Source organism: Odocoileus virginianus, chromosome 17, assembly GCF_023699985.2.
Source record: "Odocoileus virginianus isolate 20LAN1187 ecotype Illinois chromosome 17, Ovbor_1.2, whole genome shotgun sequence".
Taxonomy (NCBI): Eukaryota; Metazoa; Chordata; class Mammalia; order Artiodactyla; family Cervidae; genus Odocoileus; species Odocoileus virginianus.
This window is the reverse complement of record NC_069690.1, coordinates 47,876,233-47,896,681: the sequence shown is the minus strand read 5'-3', so window position 1 is coordinate 47,896,681 and position 20,449 is coordinate 47,876,233. Positions and strand designations below refer to the sequence as shown.

The 20,449-nt window shown below is 48.6% G+C and overlaps 1 protein-coding gene across 3 annotated transcripts; it reads right to left on the bottom strand.

The window, feature by feature from the left end:
- Window positions 1–6,245: 6,245 nt before the first annotated feature.
- FN3KRP (fructosamine 3 kinase related protein) lies at window positions 6,246–14,029 on the bottom strand. 3 transcript variants are annotated; one of them, XM_070479754.1, is made up of 7 exons: window positions 13,812–13,890; window positions 11,923–12,008; window positions 9,778–9,929; window positions 9,324–9,415; window positions 8,171–8,253; window positions 7,429–7,551; window positions 6,246–7,218 (listed from the first exon to the last, which is right to left on the bottom strand). In XM_070479754.1, the coding sequence occupies exons 3-7, from the start codon at window positions 9,918–9,920 to the stop codon at window positions 6,880–6,882; spliced, it is 780 nt and encodes a 259-aa protein (XP_070335855.1). In that variant the 5' UTR covers window positions 9,921–9,929; window positions 11,923–12,008; window positions 13,812–13,890; the 3' UTR covers window positions 6,246–6,879. The 3 variants fall into 3 exon arrangements, with proteins under 3 accessions (XP_070335855.1, XP_020762948.1, XP_020762950.1); XM_020907289.2 differs by lacking the exon at window positions 11,923–12,008 and having other exon boundaries at window positions 13,812–14,029; XM_020907291.2 differs by lacking the exons at window positions 11,923–12,008; window positions 13,812–13,890 and adding an exon at window positions 13,431–13,700.
- Window positions 14,030–20,449: the final 6,420 nt, after the last annotated feature.

The following is a 20,449-nucleotide window of genomic DNA, read 5'->3' as shown; positions in this document are numbered from 1 at the left end:
CATTCTGGGCTGTGGCCACAGTTTGCCCAAGCAGGGTGAACATGCCGGGTGGCAGCCAGGCATGGCACACCATCTTACTGGTCCCCAACCCAGGCACTGGGGCTACCCCCTAGGCCTCCCAGCTCCCATCTGAGCAGCCCTGGGTCTGAAAGCAGACTCCTCAGCATGAAGACAGGTGTTCAGGAGAGCACTCTGACACTGCGAACCAGCCCAGCTTCCTCCCACACCTTTGGTTTATGGTCGGAAACAACTGGGAGATGTGACTCAGGCACATCCAAACAGCCCCTGACCCACTGTGGCCAGTCTCCTGGTTCTACTGGTTCCCCAAAAACCAGAATGATAGCTGCAAAGGTGCAGAAGGCACTTCTCAGCCCCAGGTGAGGCCCAAACTTAGGGAGCTGTTGCAAGATTCTCAGGAAAGGTATCTGGGGGTGTGGATCAGGGTGGTGGGCCGGGCCAAGGTACTGGGGTCACTAGGCAGAGGAGTACCTGCCCTGCTCATTCAGACCCTTAGCATGAACACCAAGTCCAGTGGCACTGAGAAGGAAAACGGAGCCCACAACCAAATGTGTCCTGTCACTCCATGTGGGAGAGGCTCAGAAGGGGCGTCATGCTATTTAGAAAGGCAGCACCAAGGAGGCAGCTGACAGCATGGCCCAAGAGCCATTATAATAGTCCATTCTAAAGTCGGGCAGCTGGGACAGGGGTTGGGGTTCTGAGGCCTGGCTGCCAGCAGGGCTGGTGGACGCCGTCCAGGTATCAAGGCTAGACCACCATCCTGGCCTCCAACGGAAGTGTTCTGGGTTCATGCCTCTCACCCAGACTCTGGGAAAGGGAGAGGAATTCTGATGTTGCTTCAGAATTCAGAGATGGCTGTGCTGGGGCAGCTGTTCCATGCCCTCCACAGTTCCCTACCACTCTGATCCCCGATCACTATTTAGTGTATCCATATACTTCTGCCTAAGAGGAAACCCCAGCCAGGAGACAAGTTCTCACAAAAGGGACTTTTGGAAGCAATTTTACTAGAAGACCAGGAATTCCCTGGCAGCCCAGTGGTTAAGACTCTGTGCTTCCACTGCAGGGAGCAGGGTTCGATCCCTCTTCAGGGAACTAAAATCCCACAAGCAGCATGGCATGGCCAAAAAAAAAAAAATTTCACTAGGAGACCATGAGGAGGAGGACAGAGGAAATTGCCCACTCACCCCACCCTGGGAAACAGACTCTAGACATGCTGAGCAGTGCGTACAGGCAAGGTACCAACCAAGGAGTTAATCTCCAATAAACCCCTTGGGTATTGCTACCTGGGCCCACCTTATTTTTAAAAAAATATTTATTTATACATTTAATTTGACTGTACCAGGTCTTGGTTGCAGCACGGGGTATCTTTGGCCTTCACTGCGACATTTGGGATCTAGTTCCCTGGCCAGGGCTTGAACCCGGGCCCCCTGCATTGGGAATAGAGTCTTAGCCGCTGGACCACCAGGGGAGTCCCTTTACTGTTTCTTTATATTATTTTTATATTCTATTGGAATATAGTTAGTTAATTTCTGCTGTAAAGCAAAGTGATTCAGTTATGCATTTATATATATTTTTTCATATTCTTTTCCATTATGGCTTATTATAGGATATTAAGATAGTTTCCTGTGCTATACAATAGGACCTTGTTGTTTACCTATTTTAGTTGCTTGAATCTGTTAATCCCAAACTCCTACTTTATCCCCTCCTATCCTTTTTCCTCTTTGGTAACCATAAATTTGGTTTTTTTATGTCTGTTTCACAAGTAAGTTAATTTGTCCTATTTTCAATTTCACATATAAGTGATATCACACAGTATTTTGTCTTTGTCTGATGTACTTAAGTATGATCATCTCTAGGTCCATCCATCTTGCTGCAAGGTCATTATTTCATTCTTTTTTATGGCTGAGTAGTACTCCACGGTATATAGGTACATCTTTATTCATTAATCTGTTGATTGACATTTAGGTTTCCAGGTCTTGGCTATTGTAAAGAGTGCTGCTATAAACACTGGGGTACATGTATCTTTTCAAATTAGTTTTCACCCTTTCCAGATTTTTGCCCAGGCATGGGACTGCTAGATCACATGGTAATTCTATTTTTAGTTTTTTAAGGAACCTCCATACAGTTCTCCACAGTGACTGCACCAATTTACATTCCTACCAACAGTGTAGGAGGGTTCCTTTTTCTCCACATTCTCTTTAGCACTTGTTATTTGTAGATTTAACGATGGCCATTGTCTGGTGTGAGGTGGTACCTCACTGTAGTTTTGATTTGCATTTCTCTAATAATTAGCAATAGCGAGCATCTTTCCACGTGCCTGTTGGCCATCTGTATATCTTCTTTGGAGATATGTCTACTTAGGTCTTCTGCTGAACCCATTTTAGAAATGAAGGAGTCAAAGTTCAGGTAAAACTTAAGAGTCCCCTCTCATATTGATCTCCTGGCCCCAAGCGCAGCTTGGTTTCCTTTATACCAGAAGTGGAGGGTCTCCAGGCTTCTAAGACTGTCCACTAGGTTGGTTCCTAACTCCTCCAATAGGATGTCATAGACATATAGTCCTGTGTGATGCAGGTTAAGTGTTTGCTAGATTCACGTCTGTTTAGCAAAGTGGCACTTTCTTCTGGAAGTTGGGTGCACTGTTCTCTGAAACAAACTGAACTTCTTTCCAAATGAGCATTTTCCTCCCTGATTTTGGCTGTAATATCCCAGATTCCCTCTGAATCCCAGACAGAATACATCCCACATGAAAGTTGCTCAGTCATGTTTGACTCTTTGCAACCCCATGGACTATACAGTCCACGAAGTTCTCCAGGCCAGAATACTGGGGTGGGTAGCCTTTCCCTTCTCCAGGGGATTTTCCCAACCCAGGGATCGAACCCGGGTCTCCCACATTGCAGGCTCATTCTTTACCAGTTGAGCCACAAGGGAAGCCCACTACGTCCCATAACATCATCCTATAACAGAATCCCAACCACTTACAAGTGTCTTTCTGACACCCTGCAAACATGAGGCTCAAGACAGCAACAGACAGGGCCCTCCATGGCCACCAACTTATCCAAGCTGTGGCTTTGCACAACAAGACAGGACCTGTCAGAATCCCAGCTTTTTACAGTTGGGATCCCACCCGGGTCAAAGTCTCTTCTACAAGCATTCTCTCTCCGTTGTCTCAGTTCATATTCTGAGCAACAAACTGAGAATGAGCCCGAGAATAATCTCAAAACCCAAGCCCTGAAAACACACACTTCACTCCCAGGAGACTTCAGGCCTTTCCTTGAGTCTGTTCTGGACACCATCAGTTACATGATTTTCTGATATTTCAGAAGCAGCAAGTTAGAACTGAAGGAGGGGAAGGTGAGAGGATATGGGGACAAAGGGAAATGGTAAATGAGACAAAGGGAAAAGTTGTATGTGAAACCTTAATGACATTGATGATATGCCATAAACTGGGGAGGGGGTCTCTCAGCACCCCTGCACCCAAGATGCTGTCAAGGGCATAAACAGAGCACACAGCTGGCTAAGGCCCCTTAACATAAACAAATGACCTGAAACACTTTTAGACACACAGGGGGTTTGGACAATGAAGACTGATTACAAAGGCGGTAAAGGTCACGGGCCTCCTATATTTAAGGTAGAAAAGCCCATGTTTCAGGTCCACTTTCATCAAAAGGATACAAAGTAAGCAGCTCTGGGTGGAAACCTAAACTTCGGTTATCTGAAGACTTTTTTCTGGAAGACTGATGCCCTGACAGCAGCAGATAACCAGATGTTTTGATATATTATTATTTTCAGTAAGATATAAGTGCCACTGTCCCAGAGCTGAGACCTGAGGCTCCTGCATGGGCGCCTGGGGCAGCTCCCACCTCCCAGGGCCTCCTAGGATGCTCGACCACCTCAAAGGGCACAGGCCTCTCCTCTCGTCTCAGTGACCAAGGAGTCCAGGAGCTCCAGAGCTAGCCCCTGAGGGTTTAGTCATATTTCCCCCTTACTTAAGGGGTCAGCAGGCCACCCTGCAGGGACACCAGCCACATACCTGCCCCTTGAAATCGTGCCTCTCTATCAAAACCTCCCCACCCCAATCCATTTGTGCCAGCCTATCCTCAGATGCACAGAGGGTCCTTCAAGAAACAGAACACTCCACAAACAGTAACTCTGGAGAGTCCAGTAGCCCTTGGCTTGAAGTCTATACAATTTTGGCAACCCTTTATATACGAATATTTACATACTTATGAATACAAAATGAGATGCCAAAGTAGTTATTTTAGAATAAACTACCGCAGCAAAGAGCAGTCTAAAAAGCTGACAGAAGGGACTTCCCTGGTGGTCCTGTGGTTAAGACTCTGCGCTTCCACTGCAGGGGGGAGCAGGTCTGATCCCTGGTCAGGGAACCAAGATCCCGCATGCCGCACAGTGCAACCAAAAAACAGCTGACAGATACTGCACCATCACAAAAGCTAGGAAACACCACAGAATTGTCACCTGAGTGCCTGCCACAGCTCTGAGATATGCCCCAACATCCATGTCTTGACCACACTGACTGGCTGCCCCCCTAAGATGCCGTGCCCCAGGAAAGCTCTGGCCTTGGCTCTCCTCCCTGGTAATGTTGGGCTGACATGGCAGGGGAGCCACTGTGGGGCAGAAGCATCCGCTCCCTGCACCTGGCACAACCCCAAGACGACTCTCTTGGAAGGGGTCCACCGTCCTCCTTGTCGGGAAGCCCCAGTGTCCTGTCCCTTCTCCGGCTGCCTCCGCATTTTAGAACCTGTAAGGTGGAGTGTGGCCTGCAGGCAAGCCCACTGGAGCAGTTGTGTCCACCTCTTTGCAACTTCATGAACTGTAGCCCACCAGGCTCCTCTGTCCATGGAATTCTACAGGCAAGAATAAGAATACTGGTAGCCATTCCCTTCTCGAGATCATCTTTCAACCCAGGGATTGAACCCGGGTCTCCTGCAATGCAAGCAGATCCTATACCATCTGAGCCATCAGGGAAGTCACACCAAGGTCATAGTAAAGATGCTAAAATTCTGGCAAACAAGTCTAGGAATTACTAGGTTTGAAACTTTTGACAACCACAAGCTCTTAGAAGTCACAGTCCAGACAACTAGCACTCAAGTGAGAGGGACACGTGGGGACTGCAGGGTGGTGGGAACTCACTGCTGGACCCCAGGCACAGGGCCCCCTCTATCCACCTGGTGAGGTTTCTCAGCTCAGGGCCAGGGCCCCAGGAGGAGAAGGGGAGCCAGGGATGCCTGCTGAGGGGTTGGAGGGAACAGGTTTCTCCCCAACATGCCTCCTGGCCCAGGCTGGGCCTGATCTGGGGCACCCAATTTTGCTTGGAAATTTCACAGCAGGTGCCCTGCTGGGCCAACCTCAGACCCCGAGCCCAGTGAGGAATTTCCTCCAACCAAAACACATTCTTCCCGTGTCATCTTCAGTCAATCAGACACCCTTTGTGCATGGAGAAATTTTATTTATGTATTTTCTCATGCCACTGCTGCCAATAGAGTGAAGAAACATCAATAAATGACAGTGATTTTTAAAAAAAAGGTCACTGGGATTTCCCTGGTGGTCCAGTGGTTAAGAATCCTCCTTCCAATGCAGGCGAGGCAGGTTTGACCCCTGGTTGGGGAACCAAGATCCCACTTGCCAAGGGGCCACTAAGCCAGCACGCACAAGGAAAAGATCCTGAGTGCCGCAACTGAGACTCAACGCAGTCAAAAAAAAGCCATAATCCTCTCCCAAAAACCAAACTCTGAAGCCATTAGTTCCACTTCTGAATTCCACTGAGGAGCCCTGACCCAGAAACAAAAAACAGACAAGGGGCAAACATGGATGTATCCTCTTGGACCTTCGTCATGAGAAACTGTCCCCTCTAACACCAGTGTCCTCCAAGGCCCGAGCCAGAACTAGTAAGGGCCACCCATCGGCTTCTTCCTTGAAATGCAATTTAAGGGTTACTTTCAACCTCCCATTACCATTAAGCAAATCTCATAAGGTGATGACAACAGCAGTTAAACTGGTAGCAGCAAGTCCTCAGGCCACACCTGCCCTTATCTGGAAGCTCTGAGCTTTTCTCTTACTGAGCAAAGTCAAGGGAAAAAAAAAAGTGTTTTTTTTTTTAAGAAACAACAGTTGTATCTATTTATTGTCACATTACGAGAGTTTCCTGGCAAAGGGCTATGATAAACAGAAGAGAATTTAAAGGAGGAAAATACAGTCTCACGCATCACTGAAGCCACTCAAAGTTTATTCAAATTTTTATGCAAAAGGATTTGTTAGCATAAATGGCATTAATGAACATTTCTCACCACTGCAAGACTGAAGGAGGGAAACCACTGCTGTAGTACTGGTTTCTACACTGTCGATGAATGACAGCTCACAAGCTATAAAAATGAGCAGGTCCAGCGGCAGCACAGAGAGGAAAGGGAGCGTATTGGGTTTGGAACTGGTCACCGGGAGGTGCTCCCAGGACAGTGCCTTCATGTCCACAATCAAGTCTGACCCACCAAGAAGCATCACCCTGGATACCAGTCGCTCCTGCAGAGACGGGGAGCTGGTGGGAAGATGCCCTTGGTGGCAGCGCCTGGCACTCTGGCCACCTCCCTTCTCTACCTTTGGGGCAGCTGTGGGTTAAACGCAGCCCACCCTCCATTGGTCCCTTGGTTCACACCAATTTCTAGTGCAGTTGCATCCAGCTATGAAGTCTAACTTTAGGGTGATAAAAGCTTTCTTCTGAGACGTCACATACTTTATTTATGAGGCTGGGAAAATTGGTCTGAAGCTATCCCAGGGTAGGAGAGGCTGGCCACAGGGGTCCAGTTAGGATCTGGTGTTAGGACCAGGACTCAGGCCTCCCTCCCGAGCTCAAGTGATGAGATTCCTCATGATGCTGAGGGAGGACCCTCTGTACCCGGATCCAAAGTGATTCCAGTGGTTCAAGTAGTGGAAGAGCTGATACAGTTTCAGGCGCTTCTCGAAGCCTGGGGCCTTGGGGATTTTGCTGTGGTAGGCAGAGTAGAAGGCGCTACTGAAGCCCCCGAACATGCCGGCTATTGCCAGCTCATACTCCGAGTGGCCATAGAAGGAAGCGGGGTCAAAGATGATGGGCCCAGAAGAATCCTCCGCTACGTTTCCTCCCCAAAGGTCTCCGTGGAGCAGGGCTGGGACGATGTCCAGATCACGGAACAGGTCGGGGATCTTTAACTGCCGGGGTAAATGCAGCCTCAGCAAAGTGATGGATGCGTGCGGGAGGGACACATGGGCTTTTGTGAGTGCAGCTCCCGGTGCCTGGTTGGTGCACAGACACGCCCGCCTCCCATCCTGACCCAGACCAAGGTGGCTGTGTTGGCCACAGCACCTGCAGGACATGATGGGCACAGGCCGGGGGGAGGGCGCGGGGAGACGGACACTCACCTGCAGAGCAGCCCAGAGCTCGCGGGCCTCCCTGTCCCCAGACCTCTGCTCCACCAGATCCATCTGGGGCTGAATGCGCTGCCGGGCGTAGAAAGTGACCCAGTCCCGCTGCCAGTCGTTCACCTGTGTGGGCGGCAGCAGAGCCGAGGGGAAGGCGCAGAGCCAGGCTGGGGAGGGCTGACTCCCAAAGGGGCCACCACAGGGGCAGGTGTGAAGCAGGGAGCTGACCCGGCAGCCTGGGGTCTGGAGGACGTGCAGGGACAGCAAGCTCCCGGACAACCTCCCACAACATCGCAAGATCTGAACAGAGTGGACAGTGCCCTGTGGCTTACTCAGTGCTGCCCGCCCAGGAAACCGCTTGCTTTTCCTCAGAGGGCGCAGCCGCCATCCTACCCACTCAGCCCCGGGCTGAAACCCCCAGGGCAGCCAACCTCAGAATCACAGAACCCAAAGTTATAGTCCCTTTCTATTATGCTACCTTTGAAAGTCTCCTATTTAAGATCAAATGCAGTTTAACTTCTAATTTTCAGCCCCCTTGGTATCCAGCATCCTAACCTGCTAGTCCTTCCTGGCTCCTCTGAGCTGACCTAGCATGAGGTGGACACTCTCCATGCCGACCTCTTTACATTAGCAAAGAAAAAAAAAGGAGCAAAGACCTTTCACCAAATTTCACCAAAAGAGAGGGTGCTTCTAAATGGCTGACACAACTGGGAAATGCAGGCAAAGTGCTGGTGTCACTCACCTGGGGGAGGTACCCGCAGCACGTCACCACGTCAAACCCGAACTGGGCCACGAAGGGCCGCGCCACCTGCTCATCTCTTCTCCCTTGCAAGCAAAAGGAAACCAGAGAGATGACAATCCCCCTGCTCCCTTGGGGCCTGCTCTGGGAGCCCAGAGAAGCTCTGAGGCCTGACCTCAGCATGCCCTTCTCCACCTTGGGGCCTCTTCCAGAAACAGACAGGGTCCTGGCCTCCACACACTATCAGGGCCCAGAATAGAGCTTGCCCCATCAGAGTCAATGATCCCGGACACCCACTGCTTCCCAGGAGAGGCATCAGAGGAGCGACAACAACCCTGTGTCCCAATAAGGAGGGAATCCACCCCATGACCCAACAGGAGAGAATGGCTTCCAGTGACCGCTTTAGCATCTTCTACTTATGGGAGATAAGCTGCTGTGCTTGTAAATGGTCATCCTCTGCAGCTTCCCAAACTCAAAGCAAATCCTGAAGGCCTGAACTACATGTGGGTGGAGGCGACAAGGCTGTCTTTTCTAACTTATTTTTTATTTTTTGGCCATATGCCGTAAGGGATCTTAGTTCCATCCAAGGATTGAATCTGTGCCCCCTGTAGTGAGAGTCTTAACTGCTGGATCTCCAGGGAATTCCCCTAAGACAGTAAGTTCTTGGTCGTCTGTTCCTGCTGTGTCTGCTACTTTGCCAGGTGGAGAAACCATCTAGGCTACAGGTGAATTCTCCAATGTCAAAGGATGAAAATCCTGGAAGACACCCTCAGCCCTAAAAAGGTCAGTTGTGAGGGCTCTCATTCTGAGCCTCGTGTGTGACTGTTCCTAGAAGAAAAGGCACGGTATGGTAAGCCAGAGAAACTTCAATAGGCTTTCCTCTGGGGAGCGCGAGATCAAAGGAACTATAATATGATGGAGTTTCGAGTTCCAGAAATATTTCCTGTCTTTCAAATGCATTTATGAAACAACACACTAGTCGCATTCACTGTTTACTGCACACCAAACATGCAGCCTTGGGTTTACATTTCTTTCCTGTGGCAGCAACACAGGTCTGACCACACACAGCAGCAGCACAACTCTGCCCACACACCCATACTGGCCAGGTGTCTTCCTCTGTTTGGTGGGGGGTGTCCCCTCGGGCCCACAGCCGTACCTACTATGCCAGCCTCCTTCTGGAGAGTCTCTCCAAGCCTCTTGTTGTCTAGATGTAGATCTGCCAGCTGGGTGCCAAGCTTTGCAGCATGACTGTGAAACCAAAAGGGAACCACTAAACACGTGGCACAAATGGGGGCCCACTTGTAATTGAAAGATCTCAAGCGACATGAAGCAGGTGAGGCAGTGAGAAGAGAGTCTGTTCTGGTGAAGCAAGGGGGAATGGAGGACCTCATTGGAGCCTGCGGTCAGGTCCTCTGTCAGCATCTCAGCACAAGACTCCTCTCCTGTTTGCCTTTGGCCCTCACAGTACATGCTGCTCAATCTGCAGGACCCAGGGATGTGTGGGGTCACGGGTTTCTTCTATCACATCCCGCAGAATTGTACCCCCAAATGCAAGCTTCCCACTCAGGGGAAGGACAAAGCCCCCCAGAGGTGAAGCTGCCAGGACGCACCTGCTCAGATGCCGCATATCCAAATGCTCCATCACCAGCATGCTGCCGCCTCCTGGGGCGTCAAGGACCTTGATGGGTTTGGGCACCTTCACTGTGCCTGTCCTTAGGATGGCAATTAAACTTGCCACCTCACCTTCAAACATCCTTCTGGCCTGTCAGAGAAACAACAAGGGAGGGGAGAAGGAGGGATAGCAAGTTTCTGTGTGGACGTGTTTTCTCCAGCACCACAACCAAGGCTCTCTGACTGCAGACTCAATAGAACGGACAGCTTTTCCACTTTTTAGTAGAGCAGATTATACTTTCTGAAGCTTCGTGGGAATTAAAGAAAGGGATTGTGCTTGCCAGTTTTGTGTATGTTTATGTTGTCATCGGGCTTCCCAGGAGGCACAGTAGTAAAGAATCCACCTGCCAATGCCAGAGACAGATTTGATTCCTGGGTCATGAAGATCTCCGGGAGAAGGGTGTGGCAACCCATTCCAGCATTCCTGCCTGGAGAATCCCATGGACAGAGGAGACTAGCAGGCTATGGTTGCAAAAGGGCTGGACATAACTGAGCACATACGCTGTCATTGATCCCAATCTCTCCAGAGGGAGGAACCTATGCCTGGTGCACAGCTGGACTGTGTACATGGGTCATCCTCACACAGCACCTCAATCATAATCCTGTCCCACTGGGCCCTCAGGCACAGGTGGCCCTCAACTGCATGTGCATGTCACCAAGCTGGTGACACTTCTCACCTGAATGGACCACCAAATCCTATGGCATCTCCTAGCACAGGACACTACTTCATCTCCATCGCCTTTCCCATTTCTAGTTCAAAAGTTTTGCTCCTGCTTTTGGAAGGCAAATCTCACCCCGGAACACACCCCAAGCTGTCATCCCACTTCCTGAGTAACAGCCCACAGGGTCTGGCTCTGCCCACTCCCCTGCACCCTCATCTGGGCTCCTACCCAGGCTCCACCCCCACACTTATACGCCGGTGCACACACCCCTTTTGCTCCTGGATTACAGCCTCTCTCAGTTCCTCAGAGATCCCCAGCTGCCTCCAGCCTGGAGACCACCACATGCCATGTCACCTCTGCGTGGAATACCCCTCCCCATTCTTTCGCTAAGTCAGCCCCTTCCTTGTCATGCTTCACATTTCAACTTAATAAAAAATTTTTATTTCTCAGAGAAATCTTCCCTAACTTACCAGGCTAGGTAATTTCTCCTCTTTAAAGTATCTTTTTTTTTAAGTAAAATTTCTACAGACATATATGAAGAAAAATGCAAACTCAAAAGCATCCAACTCTAATTCTCCCAAAGTCAGCACATCCACATGACGGCCACCTGGCACTCCTCTCTGCCCAGACACTCCCACCTGACCAGAGCATCTGTCCGTCTGTTTTGTCATCTACACAGAGGCAGACGATCAGGCCTCTTCATTTCACACTGCATTTGTAATGCAGGCGCATCAATAGAGTTTATTGTCCTTGTTCTGTAGAGCAGAGGTTCTAAAATGTGTTTGTTCAATGAAGGACACTGGGCTTCCAGTTTGGGTCCACTAAAAACAGTGACCCAGGATATTCTACTTCTATCCCTCATAGTTACTAATTCTGTGACCTTGGTTTCCTCATCTGTAAAATGGAGTTAATAACAGTACCAATTTCATAGGTTTGCTGCTGTAATTGACTGAGTTAGCAGCTAACAGTTAACACAGTCCATTCTAAACTACCTTGGAGAGCTAAGGTTGCTGAGAAGTAAGATAAGAACTGTGTCTTACAGAGAATTTTCATAGCATTTTCTGAAGATGAAGGAACACACTGGGCCCAGGATGTACTTGGTACTAAAGCACTGCTGTGCAGCATAAAGCAAGGAATAGAATTTTAAAATTTTTTTAATAAAAAATAAAAAATGCAGGGAGAGGTGAAGAAGGGTCTGTGAACCCAGCTAGAGGCAAGGCTCCCTCACATAAGTGTCTACTAACACAGTCCTAAGTGTCTAACCCTAAGACCACTCCTTCAGAGTGGGACCAGGGCAATGTAAGCATCAGTTGGGGTGCAGAGTTACAAAAGATCCAGGACTTAGAAAAGGAACATGAGAGAAAACCAAATATATAAGCATGCAAAGGACAGATAAGCATAACGAAGAGGAAAAACTTAGACCAGGTCATTTGAGCAGAGAGTGAGAAGGAAAACAGAAGAGCAGCCATGTAGTCTTCTCTTAGAAGTCCAGAAGACATTTTCACCTCCTAAAAAACAAAGCATAAAGACAGTCCTATTTTCCATACAATCAGCAAATGTTTCTGCTATAGCTGGTATATCTGCATAACTCACACAAGTATCTATCCAAGCAAACTAGAAAGAGACCTGTTTGAAACTATATACCAAAGGATTAGAAAGAATTTATGTGAAGACTAGCAAAAATAAAATAGACCCTGATGACAAAATAAAAAACAAGAACTGGAAGAAATAGTAGTAGAAGGACAACGTTTAAAAAGCGCTGCTGAGCAGTTCCATTTTAATCACTGGAAAGCATCTGCTTCCCTGTAATCCATACCAAGTTTTGAATTATTACAAATGCTAATGACAGTGAAAATATAGACATGAAAAGGACGGAACCACATAATAGAAAAAGAACCCTGAGAAGGCCTGTGATAGAAAGTAAGGAAGGACACCTCCATTACATTAGTACTGCTTGGGGGAAACCAATGTGAAAGAGCAACTTCAAGGGCCGTTATTTGCCAAATTCCTATAGAAGGGATGTACAGAATGACATGCAGCCTATGGCAAAAACCACTACAATGTTGTAAAGTAATTAGCCTCCAACTAATAAAAATAAATGAAAGATAAAAAAAAAAAAAAAGAATGACATGCAGCCGATCCCTGTACAACAAAGAGTTGAGGGCTGGTCTTGAGATATCAGCATCAATCCAGAAAGGAGATCATCCCACACTATGTAGGGTGGGATTCTGCAAGTGTGATTTCCAAGGAAAGGATAGAAGCGCTGAGGGTGTGCAACACACAGGACCTAGTACTGGGGTCACGGCCTTCAGCCCTATTTGAAACAAGTCATTGCCAGTCCTGCTCCCTGCCTACTAGAGGCATCTGGGACCTCCCATCTAACATTGCGGGCACGACCCACCCAAAGTGTGCAAAGAAGGGACATCCCAGAGTAAGTCAACTTCAGCAGGGAGGCTCACCTATTTTATACAGGAACCCTTGAGAAAACGTTCAGGTACCAACAGAATGGAGGGGTGGCCCTAGGGACGGAATGTGGCCCTGGAAAATTCATAGGTTGAAACCTAACCCCCAATGTAATGGTGTCACTTGGACGAGGCAGTGCCTCGGGAAGTGACCAGGCCAGAGGGGTGGAGCCGTCATGGGAAGATTAGAGCTCCTCTAAGAGACCCCAGAGAGCTCTCCCCGACCTTCTGCCACATGGGGCCACGGGGAGAAGTGGCCTTCACACCAGGAAAGAAGGCCTCACCACGTTCTTGGACGTCCAGACTGCAAGACCAGACCCCAAAAAACACACGTTCGGGTTTAAAATCGCCTAGAGTGTGGTAGTGTCACTACAGGACGAAGGCCTGGGTTACATTACTGACAATACTCAGAAAGGGTTTTGATCTTTGCAAGTTCAAATAAATCGCAAGACAAGGGGTTTCTGTTACCTGTCCTTATTCAAAACTCGCCAAACAATGGACTTTCAAAGCAGCGGCCACCTGGGTCGCGCGGGAAAACCATCCACAGCGTCCAAGTGGCGACAGAGGCCCGCGCCGGACGGGCCTGGACCCGCACCGACCTCCCGAGGGTTCGAGGGGCCGCAGAGTTGAGCCGCGGAGGCCGAAAAGGTCCAAGCCGGCCCGACGACGACACTGGTCACCCAGCGCCTCCTCAGCCAACAGCCCAGGCTCGGACCGGCTCCCGACACCGAGCCCGGCCACGGACCCCAACTCCAGACCGCTCCCCACCCGCGAGCCCTGACCAGGGCCTGGGAACACAGACCCTCGGCCCGGCCCGGCCCCCCAACCCGCACCGGCGGCGACCCTGACCTCCGGCTTGGAGTTCACTTTCACAAACACTCGCCCTTTGTCCGTGTCGTAGCTCTGGCCCTGGCTAATGCATCCGCCACCCGAGTGGCCCGTGGCCTTGACGGAGTCGCAGCCCAGCTCCCGCTTCAGTAGCTCCTCCATGTTCCCCGCCCCAGGGCCGCGGACCCTACTCAGGCCTCGGGCCCGCCTCTGGGCCGCCGACCCGCCTCAAGCCGCACGCAGGCGCCGCGACGCCACTGCGGCGCGCGGGGATTGGTTGAGGGGCGGGACCGGGCCGGAGCGCGCGAGGATGAGGGGGCGGGGCGACGTGCGGTGGGGGCGGGGCCGTGTCGTGCTCCCGCAGTCCACAGACCCCGGTGACTCTCCTTGCCAGGGGGCTCGCCCTAGCCTTTCCCCTGACCTGACCTGTGACCTGCCCGTAACACTGCGTCGTGCTCCCGCCCCTTATCACCTCCACCGGCTCCAGGTCTGAGCATCACCCCTCCCAGGGACTTTCTCGACCTGGACGCTCCTGTAACACCCTACGGGATGCTGTCGTTTCTGTTAGTTTGTTTGCAGGTGATTATCCAATTGGGCTTCCCAGGTGGCGCTAGTGGTAAAGAACCCCTCTGCCAATGCAGGAGACCTCAGAGGCTCGGGTTCGATCTCTAGGTTGGGAAGATCCCCTGGAAAAGGGCATAGCAACCCACTCCAGTATTCTTGCCTGGAGAATCCCATGGACAGAGGAGCCTGGCGGGTTACAGTCCATGGGGTCACAAAGAGTCGGACGTGACTGAAACAACATAGCACCCACGCATCCAATTATCTTCAATCTCCCAAGTAGATTTTAATGATTTGAGGTTTGAGGGTTGAATAAAGTCTTTATTCCGTCGACTGAAAAAAACAAACAGCCTAAAAGTTGAGACTCATTATGTTTTATTGGAGACACTGCTGCTGTTACTGGTACGAAGTTGCTTCAGTCGTGTCTGACTCTGCGTGACCCCATAGACGGCAGCCCACCAGGCTCCCCCGTCCCTGGGATTCTCCAGGCAAGAACACTGGAGTGGGTTGCCATTTCCTTCTCCAGTGCATGAAAGTGAAAAGTGAAAGCGAAGTCGCTCAGTCGTGTCCGACTCTTATTGACCCCATGGACTGCAGCCCACCAGGCTCCTCTGTCCATGGGATTTTCCAGGCAAGAGTACTGGAGTGTAGTGCCATTGCTTTCTCCGATTGGAGAAGTTACTGAGGACTTAAGCTGGGAAGATAGCCTCTCCTGTGGTTCTGAGGGACTAATCAGAAGAGGGAAGGGAAGGGCAAGGATGTATAGACGTTTTTGCAAAAAACAAAACAAACAACCCACACCAAAACAACAACAACAAAAACAAGTAGTCAAACATCAAAAGACTTCTGCTAATTAAAGAAAACCAGACATCTCAAATAAATGAAGCTGGTGCTATTCTGTGTATGTTTGTGCGCTTAATTTCTCAGTCGTGTCTGACTCTTTTCCACCCTTTGGACTGGAGCCTGTCAGACTCCTCTGTCCATGGGATTTTTCAGGCAAGAAATACTGGAGTTGGTTGCCGTTCCCTTCTCCAGGGGATCTTTCTGACCCAGGGATCGAACCTGTGCATTGCAGGCAGATTCTTGACCTGCTGAGTCATCAGGGAAGTCCTATTCTATGTATAGGAAGATGCAGCAGTCTGAGCTTAGTGAAACAATTCCTTTGATACATACACCCTAACTATCCAGGGCCAGTATTCTGTGTTCTCCATCGTGAATCTCCTCAGGGTACACAGTTGTGGGGAGGCAGGTGGCTTTAGTAGCTAAGGGCTTGATGGCCTCAACATCTTTTGTTCACTGGTACAGCAGGTGGCATTCTTTGTCTACAGATCCATGTGTCAATCAGCAATCTCCAGAGAAATCGAATCAACAGGGTGTGTGTGTATATATAGAGGGGGGTTTATCTTAAGGAATGGCTGTGAGGATTAATGAAGGGAAACCTGTTTAAAATGGAGTGGGAAGGCCAAAAGGGAGAGCTCTCACACAGTCTGCCCAGACCCAGCCTGAAGGTAAAGATGAGTCAGCAAGTGCCATTGCCTTGGGGCCACTCAGGGCCAAGAACAGGAAAAACTGTCAATTACAGACCCCAACAAGAAGAATCATCAACAGGAAAGAATCCTCAATTAAATGTGCCTCATCAGGAAAGGTGTTCTTTGCATCTCCTACAAGAAATCAATTACCAAGTCTACTCAGCCAATGAAAACCAGTGATTACCCTCAACTCTCACTTTCTTCAGTGGTGAAGTCGCTCAGTCATGTCCAACTCTTTGTGACCCCATGGACTGTAGCCTGCCAGGCTCCTTCGTCCATGGAATTTTCCAGGGAAGGATATTGGAGTGGGTTGACTTTTGTTCAAAACAACCCCTCCAGCTTCCTCCTTTCTGTCTATAAATTAACATTCCTCTCCTTTGTTGGCTTTGTCTGCAGCTTTTTCTTCTCCCGAATTGCAATGCTTTGCTGTTCTGAATAAACCCATTTTGCCCATATACCAACAAGATGTTTTCTTTTTTAGGTTAACAGGGATCACACAACTGTGGAGGTAGCAGTAGTGTAGTAGTGTAGTGTTAGTTGCTCAGTCATGTCCAACTCTGCGGCCCCACAGACTCCAGGCTCCTCCGTCCATGGGATTCTCCAGGCAAGAATACTGGAGTGGGTAACCATTCCTTCCTCCAGAGGATCTTCCTGACCCAGGGATCAAACCTGCATCTCCTGCACTGCAGGCAGATTCTTTACTGTCTGAGCTGCAGGGAAGTCCTTACTTGTGGAAAGACAAGGTCAAAATCTGCAGAGTAGACCAGCAGGCTGGAAGCTCAGGGCAGAGTCCTGTTGGCAGAATTCCTTCTCCCTCATGGGAGGTCAGTATTCTCAGCAGGCCTTCAGCAGAGTGGACATGGTCCACCCATCCTGGAGTGGGTAACTGGCGTCACTCAAAGTCCCCTGGTTTAAATGTTAATCTCATCTAAAAAACACCCTCACAGAAGCATCCAGAATAATGTTTGACATCAAATATCTGAGCACTGTGCCCCAGCTGAACTGACACCTAAAATTGACCATCACATTCCCCATTGTTTCCCAGTGCTTACTTAGCATGATGCACAATGCCAGTTATGTTGTGGGCATTTACTGAGAATGTGCTAAAACAATGGAAGAATTAATAATAATTGAGGTTCTGAAGTTTGAAGAATTAAGGAAAAATCAGATAGTTCAAACCAACATTCCTGCTAAAAATAACCAGAATGCTGATTCAGACAGCTTCAATACGTATACAAAGCACTGGAGAGATGACAAGATAGCAAGGACCATTAGCCCCTAATCTCTCTTCATACATACACTGGGGAGTTCTACCCTGAACCAGTGCTGCTGGCACCCTGACATCCAGCCTCCAGAACTATTCGAAAATACACTTCTGGACTTCTCTGGTGGTACAGTGGTTAAAAATCCACCTGCCAATGCAGGGGACACGGGTTCAATCCCTGGCCTGGGAAGATTTCACGTGCTGCAGGCAGCAAAAGCCGAGCACCTGAACTACTGAGCCTATGCTCCACAGCCTGTGAGTCACAGCTACTGAGCCCCGAGTCAGAAGTACTGAGTTTGCATGCTGCAACCACTGAAGCCCGAGTGCCTAGAGCCTGTGCTCTGAAATAAGAGAAACTTCCACAACGAGAAGCCTGTGCACCGCAACAAAGAGTAGTCCCCGTTTACCAGAACTAGAGAAAGCCCACTCGCAGCAACGAAAAGCAGGCACAACCAAAAATAAAATAAATGAATTTTAAAATTTTAAATAAATAATTTTTTAAAATGCATTTCTCTTAAGTGCCCAATCTCAAATTCTATAAAGAACCCAAGGAAATAAAATTTATATTTTAAGGCAAAACAAGAAAATTTAGGCATAACATACTTCCTGCCCATAATGGGTCCTCTGTAATGTACATCTGCATTATATTAATACATTAACTGTGCATGCTCAGTCGTGTCTGACTCTTTGCGACCCCATGGACTGTAGCCTGCCAGGGGTCTCTGTTCATGGGATTGCCCAGGCAAAAATACTGGAGTGGGTTACAATGCCCTCCTCCAGGGGATCTTCCCAACCCAGGGGTCGAACCCACATCTCCTGCAGCTCCTGCATTGGCAGATGAATACTATACCTCTGAGCCACCTGGGAAGTCCATATGTTAACTAGACCTCCTCAAAGCTGGGAATGCTGGCCTGACTGTAAATATCTTTTTTTTTTTCTACTTCTGATACCAGTAATGTAACTCTTTGGAAGATTGATTTTTTCCTTTCTTAATTCTGTAAGGGATCATGGATCTACTCTGTTGAACCTGTTCATTAGGCTTTAAATTTTTAATATTATGTTTTTATCTCTAAAAGCTCTTTTTGGTTTGTCAACAGCAACAAAAAATGAATCAATAGTCAATTTAAAGAGGAAATAGAGAATTCTAATCAAGCTGACCTGAGGACTATAATCTGGGGCACAGGCTTTCAGAAAGCTTTGAGTCTTATTAGAAGTTGAAGGCATAGTCACACATACAAGACCTAGTGCTTGCCTGTACATGCAGATCTGGACTATACATATTTGGTGAAGTTTATGTCTCCTACACTCCTGGCAGATTCTTTACCAACTGAGCCATCAGGGAAGTCCCCGATAACACCATAGTCTCTCACAAAAGTCAGGAGAGTGGTTGGAACAGATGTTGTTGGTACCTCATGCATGCGCCTTTGACATTCACTGATATTCACCAGCCCAGGGATTCCAGGATCTGGCTCCTGGGACTGTGCAAGAGTTTTCTCTACCCCTGGTGCTGGCCCAGTCCAGTGGCCCCAGGAGCAGCTATCTCTGAGGCTGCCCCACTGATAAAGTTCCCCAGAGGCATGCATTCCAGTCAACATCCTTTTCTGACCTCCTGGTTCACTTTCCCACCCCCACGAAGGCTTCCCAGGGTCACCCTCATGGAAGCTATTTGCACTTGCACCTTGTCTGTTCCCGAGGGAGCCCACCTCCGGGACAGGGGCTGCAGCCACGCAGGAGGGAGGGTGTTGTATTGGGGAGGTATGTGCGCAGTTTCTGGCGCACCAGCCACGCTGTATTTCTTGACCTGTGGGGCTGATTTACAATTCAAGTATTTATGATTATTTATTAAGTGGTACACATGTGTGTTTTCATGCACTTTTCCATATATATATAGTATTCCACAATTGAAAAAATATTTATTTATATTTAGTTAATATTTGGGGCTTCCTAGTGGTAAAGAACCCACCCACCTGCCCACATAGGAGACATAAACAGGCAGAACAGGTTTGATCCCTGGTTCAGGAAGATCCCCTGGAGGAGGGCATGCAACCCACTCCAGTATTCTTGATTGGAGAATCCCTTGGACAGAGTCTGGTAGGCTACAGCCCATAAGGTTTTGAAGAGTCAGACACAACTGAAGTGACTTAGCACACCCACACGCATTAATATTTGACTGCACTGAGTCTTAGTTACAGCATGCAAACACTTATTTGCAGCATACAGACTTCTAGTTGCAGCATGTGGGATCCAGTTCTCTGACCAAGGATTGAACCCAGGACCCCAGCACTGGGAGCTCAGGATCTTAGCCACTGGACCACCAGGGAAGTCCTGAATTTCACAATTTTAAAAAGCAAAAGTGAGCAGATGAAAATCTACAAATGGTAGAAGGTGAACTGACACTTCAGAGGATAGTAAGGAGAATTTCAAAAATTTTGTAAAGGTCATGGAGTACCTGAATCACATCTGTCCAAGGTAGCACAGCAGTGTGCAGGGTCAAGGCCTGTTACAACCCATCTTTATCTGTGGTCTCAGCCACTTTCACTTCATGCCATGAACAGGAAAGTTTTTATCAGAATTATGCCACCGCTAATTGAGATTTTGCTGAGAAATTACTTTCATGAGTGAGTTTTACGAGTCCATTTAATTTCTGACCTCATTGAAATGGTTTATTTTTATAACCATTTTATTTTTCAATTTTAATTTGAATGAAATTATTGTCATCACATCAATTTATCCCTTCAGTCCATTTTTTTTTGTCCACATAAGATTTTGCTGACCATGCATCTACTGTTACAAAGGCTCTCCCAGGGCCATTGTATCTACTGAGTCTAATTTTCCTGAATCAAATATAAAGATGTAAATTCACCGTGTGCTTTTTAAGCCTATGTTATTTTAAAAATTCATGTTGATATTTGAAGCAGAAATATTCATTACATATTAGATATGACTAATCGTTTGTATATGCTTATTCATCCATGAGAAAATGTCCCATGATTGCTTTGTGGTGGAAGATGGGACCATGGCCTTGCTAATCCAACCCTTCCATACATTTCCAGATACTCTTGCCTTTGAGTCAAACATCCTGCCCTTGCAATTTCTTGGTGTTCCTTTCCTCCAGCTTCTCCCTCTTCTCATCTCAGCACAGTCCTACCTGAAAAAGCAGAGTCGGTGAGACTCCTCTGCAAACGGCACTCTTCTCTGTGTCCTGAGGTTGTCCTCCGGAGGAGGGCTCCAACCTCCCTCTCTCTGGGACCTGTCTGCTCCTCTGTGCTTGTGTACATGCGCATGTGTGTACCCCAGTCCAACTG

Coding starts and splice junctions, on each gene's coding strand:
- FN3KRP (XM_020907289.2), bottom strand. CDS start 13,952: ATGGAGGAGCTACTGAAGCGGGAGCTGGGCTGCGACTCCGTCAAGGCC. Junction 9,416..9,777: donor GATATGCGGCATCTGAGCAG/GTGCGTCCTGGC, acceptor TTGGTTTCACAG/TCATGCTGCAAAGCTTGGCA. Junction 7,552..8,170: donor GCTGCGGGTACCTCCCCCAG/GTGAGTGACACC, acceptor CCGCCCACACAG/GTGAACGACTGGCAGCGGGA.